Source organism: Staurois parvus, unplaced genomic scaffold (assembly GCF_062004578.1).
Source record: "Staurois parvus isolate SC_StPar_1 unplaced genomic scaffold, SC_StPar_1.0 ptg000140l, whole genome shotgun sequence".
NCBI lineage: Eukaryota > Metazoa > Chordata > Amphibia > Anura > Ranidae > Staurois > Staurois parvus.
In genome coordinates this window covers 2,082,617-2,090,120 of record NW_028317936.1, presented here as the reverse complement: position 1 = coordinate 2,090,120, position 7,504 = coordinate 2,082,617, and the positions used below count along the sequence as shown (strand labels likewise).

General features: G+C 45.9%; 1 protein-coding gene across 1 annotated transcript; it reads left to right on the top strand.

Annotated features, from left to right (window-relative positions):
- Nucleotides 1–4,547: 4,547 nt before the first annotated feature.
- Nucleotides 4,548–7,271, top strand: LOC149465220 (uncharacterized; the record flags this gene model as incomplete). Its single annotated transcript, XM_089673519.1, has 1 exon — nt 4,548–7,271. A coding segment is annotated over one exon (2,133 nt), but the record flags the coding sequence as incomplete, so codon positions are not given.
- Between the last annotated feature and the right edge of the window lie 233 nt (nt 7,272–7,504).

Here is a 7,504-nt window from a genome sequence, read left to right as displayed (position 1 = left end):
GCTATGGGAGTTGTTGGAGACTGGGGACATGCTATAGGAGTTGGAGACTGGGGACATGCTATAGGAGTTGTTGGAGACTGGGGACATGCTATAGGAGTTGTTGGAGACTGAGGACATGCTATAGGAGTTGTTGGAGACTGGGGACATGCTATTGGAGTTGTTGGAGACTGGGGACATGCTATAGGAGTTGTTGGAGACTGAGGACATGCTATAGGAGTTGTTGGAGACTGGGGGCATGTGTGTATGTGCCCATTCCATTTTCTCAATCATATCAGGTCACATGCCCTCAATATTGGGGGGTCCCTTGCTGGGGAGATTCCCTGGCAAAGCACCTTGTTCCCATCTTAATGAGGATAAGGGCTTCTCCCCCACAATCTTGCCCGGTGGTTGTGGTGGTCTGTAGGTGGGGACATTAATCGGAATCTTGAAGCCCCCATCAATATTAGGGGACCCCCAAATGCGGCACCACCCACATGAATACTCCTACTTATTTACAAAAAATGTTGTAGCCTAGAAATAAAGACACCAAAATGTTACCAAGTCCTTTATTAAAAAAAATAGAAACTCCCCAAAACATGTCCCCCGTTGTGATTCCATCACCAATCACCCACCAAACAACCCACCAAAACCAAACAAGGAGCCCGCACCCACGACTGCTCCCGATGGTGACACTAACCGCATGATAGCTCCCCCGAGCTGTCATCAGCTATAGAAGGGGAGGGGCCTTTTGTAATTTAACATCCTGGCACTCAAATTGCACCAAAGTCACAGAAAAGTAGTTCAGGTACCTTTATTTGTTAGGGGTGGACTGACAACTCATGGGGCCCCCGGGCAATAGGGGATCATGGGGCCCCTGTGTCCTCGCCCACACTCAAACCACACCCAAAAAAGCCTATGAAAGGTACCAGGGGCATCTCATGGGGCCAGCTACTGACCCCGGGCCCTCGGGCAGTGCCCGAGTTCCCAAATGGTCAGTCCGCCCCTGGAAGGCACGCATTGAAATGAATGTGTTTAGACTTGTCATGCGACTTTATGTGTCACAAGTCACATGATAAATGGCAGAAGTGTGAACCAGGGCTTATAAAAGGCCCTGTGACGGGAGTAAGAGGACCCAGGATCAGTGGGAAGGGCCCCAGGCTCGAAGGGAAGGGTCCCAGGCTTGGAGGGAAGGGTCCCAGTATCAGAGGAAAGGGCCCTGGGACTGATGGAAAGGGCCCTGGCAGTCAGGGGGGCCCTTCATGGTTTCTTGCACTGGGGTACTAAAGGTTCTAGTTACGCCTTTGGTATCTATCTATCTAATTGGATAGATAGACTCTATGAAGCCTCTGGACCCCAGAACTCAATCCAGAATTTACTCATCCCAGAGAAAAAAAACAAAAGGGCCCTAGCAGTCAGGGGGGAGGACTTCATGGTTTCTTGCACTGGGGCCCTGAAGGTTCTAGTTCTGCCTCTGGTATCTACTCTATCTATCTGTCTATTGAATTGGATAGATTGACTCTTTGAAGCCTCTGGACCCCAGAACCCAATACAAGAGTTACTCATCCCAGAGAAAAAAAAACGGAAAGAGCCCCGGCAGTCAAGGGGGTGGGGGGGCCTTCATGGTTTCTTGTACTGGGGCCCTGAAGGTTCTAGTTACTCCTCTGGTTATTTATGTACAGTATCTATCTACTATATATTGAATTGGATAGACTCTTCAAAGCCTCTGGACCCCAGAACCCAACCCAGGAGTTACTCATCCCAGAGAAAAAAAAACAGAAAGGGCGGAAAGGACCCCGGTAGTCAGGGGGAGGGGGGCCTTCATGGTTTCTTGCACTGGGGCCCTGAAGGTTCTAGTTCCACATCTGATATCTTTTCTACCTATCTATTATCTATTGAATTGGATGGACTCTTTGAAGCCTCTGGACCCCAGAACCCAACCCAGGCGTTACTCATCCCAGTGAAAAAAAAACAAAAAGGGTGGAAAGGACCCTGGTAGTCAGGGGGAGGGGGGCCTTCATGGTTTCTTGCACTGGGGCCCTGAAGGTTCTAGTTCCACATCTGATATCTTTTCTACCTATCTAATATCTATCTATTGAATTGGATGGACTCTTTGAAGCCTCTGGACCCCAGAACTCAACCCAGGAGTTACTCATCCCAGTGAAAAAAAAACAAAAAGGGCGGAAAGGACCCCGGTAGGCAGGGGGAGGGGGGCCTTCATGGTTTCTTGCACTGGGGCCTTGAAGGTTCTAGTTCTACCTCTGATATCTTTTCTACCTATCTATCTTTCTATTGAATTGGATAGACTCTTTGAAGCCTCTGGACCCTAGAACACAACCCAGGAGTTACTCATCCCAGAGAAGAAAAAAAAACAGAAAGGGCCCCAGTAGTCAGGGGGAGAGGGGCCTTCATGGTTTCTTGCACTGGGGCCCTGAAGGTTCTAGTTCTTCCTCTGATATATTTTTTACCTGTTATCTATTAAATTGGATGGACTCTTTGAAGCCTCTGGACCCCAGAACCCAATCCAGGAGTTACCCTTCCCAGAGGCAAAAAAAACAGTTTAGACCATTTCCAGGAGATACTCCAGGAGATACTCATCCCAGAGAAGAAAAACAGAAAGGGCACCGGCAGTTGGGGGGGGGGGCCTTCATGGTTTCTTGCACTGGGTCCTGAAGGTTCTAGTTCCACCTCTGATATCTTTTCTACCTATTATCTATGTATCTATTGAATTGGATGGACTCTTTGAAGCCTCTGGACCCCAGAACCCAATTCAAGAGTTACCCTTCCCAGAGGCAAAAAAACAGTTTAGACCATTTCCAGGAGATACTCCAGGAGATACTCATCCCAGAGAAGAAAAACAGAAAGGACACCAGTAGTTGGGGGGGGGGGGCCTTCATGGTTTCTTGCACTGGGTCCTTAAGATTCTAGTTCCACCTCTAATATCTTTTCTACCTATTTTCTATGTATCTATTGAATTGGATGGACTCTTTGAAGCCTCTGGACCCCAGAACCCAATTCAAGAGTTACCCATCCCAGAGGCAAAAAAACTATTTAGACCATTTTAAAGCAAAATAGACATTCTGGAGCTCCTCAGCCTTCATACGTTAGTGAGAACCCTGTGTGACCTTTTTCATAGTGGCAGGGCACAGAAAAGTATATATATATAATTTATTAGTTTTATTTATGCATGGTTTTATCAATAGGGTTGAATTACTAAAGGCAAACAGGCAGATCATTTTGCAAGGGAACATTCCCCAGAGATAAATTCATGTGGCAAAGATCTGCCGACTTCCATTATCCAATCATTGCCCGCAAAATTGCTTTTTTTTATCTTCCTTGAATTTAACTGGGTATAATATTTCCCTAGCTCTGGGGAACATTCCCTTTGCAAAGTGAAACTTCCCTTGCAAAATGAACAGCCTATTTTCCTTCAGTAAATCAGCACCATGCCTATCCATCTACACCCTCCCCCTTCCCATTCTCCGGTCTGGGACATGTTGGGTTGTCTATGTCTCCCCCGGCACAGAACACTCTTTAGAAGTAAGTGCTCCATAATGAAAACTGCGACAAGAGGAAGGAAATCTTTCAGGCGCCGTCTTTATCTCGCCGGTCCTCCCTTCCAGGCCTCGGTCTCCCAAGGTCTCGGATTATTAAGCATTCCGGTAATATAAGAGGAATGGTAATGAAGTTGGACGCGGCCGACCTAATCTCCACAATACATATACATAAACCCGGCGAGAAGGTACAGTCCACACTGCGGTACGGAGGAGACATTGACATGCAGAGCACACGCTGGCGTCTCGCTGCTTGTGTACATAAAATGATGCGTACGGACAAGCCGAGTCGTTGTTTTTTTCCAGAACAGGGAGACGGAATAACAAGCGTCGGAGTGCGGCGAGTAACTGAGGAGAAGGACTGGCTTAGATGAAAGAACAAGGACTTAAATGAAGAAAGATACAATGTCAAGGTGGAAGAGACGGCCCAGCAATTCACGCTCTTTATTAGAGAGCCGCTCGGCGTGCCGCCAATCCACCGCCAATTCATGTATTCATCTAACAGAGGTCATTACCGCACCGCCAGATCGATGGCTAATGGAAGTGTAAATAAGCGCTGACCCCTGATGATGGCGCTAACCTTTACCAGCCCCAATCTCTGCAAAGAGCCCGAAGGAAAATGACAGAGACGTAAGGAACGGCTCTGTACATACCTGGGCAGTTGTCATGGGAACATTGAGAGAGTCCGAGAATTCAGTGGGAGCACAAAGGAGTCCTCAACCCCATCACACTGAGGAGTCCCGTAATAAGAACCCTTATGTCACTGGAATAACTAATACTGGCTGATAGGAAGGAAGGAGGGAAGGAAGGAGGGAAGGAAGGAGGGAGGGAGGGAGGGAGGGAGGGAAGGAAGGAAGGAAGGAGGGAGGGAGGGAGGGAGGGAGGGAGGAAGGAAGGAGGGAAGGAAGGAAGGAGGGAAGGAAGGAGGGAGGGAGGGAGGGAAGGAAGGAAGGAAGGAAGGAAGGAGGGAGGGAGGAAGGAAGGAGGGAAGGAAGGAAGGAAGGAAGGAAGGAAGGAAGGAAGGAAGGAAGGAAGAAGGGAAGGAAGGAAGGAAGGAAGGAAGGAAGGAAGGAAGGAAGGAAGGAAGGAAGGACAACAGAGGGAAAGAAAGAAAGAAAGAAAGAAAGAAAGAAAGAAAGAAAGAAAGAAAGAAAGAAAGAAAGGACAACAGAGGGAAAGAAAGAAAGAAAGAACAACAGAGGGAAAGAAAGAAAGAAAGAAAGAAAGAAAGAAAGAAAGAAAGAAAGAAAGAAAGAAAGAAAGAAAGAAAGAAAGAAAGAAAGAAAGAAAGAAAGAAAGAAAAGACAACAGAGGGAAAGAAAGAAAGAAAGAAAGAAAGAAAGAAAGAAAAGACAACAGAGGGAAAGAAAGAAAGAAAGAAAGAAAGGACAACAGAGGGAAAGAAAGAAAGAAAGAAATAAAGAAAGAAAGGACAACAGAGGGAAAGAAAGAAAGAAAGAAAGAAAGAAAAGACAACAGAGGGAAAGAAAGAAAGAAAGAAAGAAAGAAAGAAAGAAAGAAAGAAAGAAAACAGAAGAGAGAAAGAAAAGACAACAGAGGGAAAGAAAGAAAGAAAGAAAGAAAGAAAGAAAGAAAACAGAAGAGAAAAAGAAAAGACAACAGAGGGAAAGAAAGAAAGAAAGAAAGAAAGAAAGAAAACAGAAGAGAAAAAGAAAAGACAACAGAGGGAAAGAAAGAAAGAAAGAAAACAGAAGGAAAAAAGAAAAGACAACAGAGGGAAAGAAAGAAAGAAAACAGAAGAGAAAAAGAAAAGACAACAGAGGGAAAGAAAGAAAGAAAGAAAACAGAAGAGAAAAAGAAAAGACAACAGAGGGAAAGAAAGAAAGAAAGAAAGAAAGAAAGAAAGAAAGAAAGAAAACAGAAGAGAAAAAGAAAAGACAACAGAGGGAAAGGAAAGAAAGAAAGAAAGAAAGAAAGAAAGAAAGAAAGAAAGAAAGAAAGAAAGAAAGAAAGAAAGAAAGAAAGAAAGAAAGAAAGAAAGAAAGAGAAAGAAAGAAAACAGAAGAGAAAAAGAAAAGACAACAGAGGGAAAGAAAGAAAGAAAGAAAGAAAGAAAGAGAGAAAGAAAGAAATCCTAACTGTAGCCCTCCCTGTGATCCTAACCCCACCCATGGGAACGAACGACACACGGGAACAAACGATACCTCGGGAACAAACAACACTGCGGGAATGAACGATACTTTGGGAACGAATGATACTTTGGGAACGAACGACACTGCGGGAACGAATGATACTTTGGGAATGAACGACACTGCAGGAATGAACGACACTGCGGGAATGAACGACACTGCGGGAATGAACGATACTTTGGGAATGAACGACACTGCGGGAACGAACGATACTTTGGGAATGAACGACACTGCGGGAACGAACGATACTTTGGGAATGAACGACACTGAGGGAATGAACGACACTGCGGGAACGAACGATACTTTGGGAATGAACGACACTGCGGGAACTAACGACACTGAAGGAAGGAACGACACTGCGGGAACTAACGACACTGAAGGAAGGAACGACACTGCGGGAACGATCGACACTGTGGGAATGAACGATATTGTAGGAACGAACGACACTGCAGGAATGAACGATATTGTAGAAACGAACGACATTGTAGGAACGAACGATATTGTAGGAACGAACGACATTGTAGGAACGAACGACACTGTGGGAACGAACGACATTGTAGGAACGAATGACATTGTAGGAACGAACGACACTGTGGGAACGAACGATATTGTAGGAACGAACGACATTGTAGGAACGAACGACACTGTGGGAACGAACGACATTGTAGGAACGAACGACATTGTAGGAACGAATGACATTGTAGGAACGAACGACACTGCGGGAACGAACGACATTGTAGGAATGAACGATATTGTAGGAACGAACGACATTGTAGGAACGAACAACACTGCGGGAACGAACGACACTGTGGGAACAAACGACATTGTAGGAATGAACGATATTGTAGGAACGAACGACATTGTAGGAACGAACGACACTGCGGGAACGAACGACACTATGGGAACGAGCGACACTGCGGAAACACTGGAACCTGAAGGGTTTCACTGCATTGTACTGCACGGTGTCCTGGGATTCTTCAATAGATTTTTTTTACTTTAGGGCCGGTTCACACTGGAGAAATGCAGTCCAGATGCGTTCCGGATGTGTTTCTGCTGATGCATTTGTAATGCGTTTTTTATGCGTTTCGGTTCATTTTTCCCCTCTTTTTCTTCAATTTAAATAGAGACATGTGCGTTTTTGATCCATTTTACCGCGTTCCAGTGCAGTTCTGTGCAGGAAAAATGCTGCCTGTACTACTTTTTTTTCTGCACCCGGAACGCACCGGAACGGCAAGCACTGATGTGAACTATGACATTGACAACCGTATCACCTAGTTTGTGTGCGTTGTGGATGCATGTAGTGTGAACCGGTGGAAACGTTGCGGTGGGGTAACAATCAAGCATTCAATGTGGCGGCTGCATTTGTTTTCCTTTTTTAGGCTTTCTCCCCTCTGCTTTCACCTGGTGATCTGGCCAGTAACACCCCTCCTGGATCAGGGTCTTAGTGAGTCTCCCAACTCTGATATCCCCAAACTGAGACACATACTGATCTCCTCTGCAACTCTCCACAAGAAGCTATCAGAGTCCCCCCCCTACACCAGAGTCCCCATCAAAGACTGCCCTTATATAAGAGTCCACACTTCTAACATGGTTTATATCAGAGCCCCCCTTACATCAGGATCACCATCAGAGCCCCCCTTACATCAGGATCACCATCAGAGCCCCCCTTACATCAGGATCACCATCAGAGCCCCCCTTACATCAGGATCACCAACAGAGCCCCCTTATATCAGGATCACCATCAGAGCCCCCCTTACATCAGGATCACCATCAGAGCCCCCCTTATATCAGGATCACCAACAGAGCCCCCTTACATCAGGATCA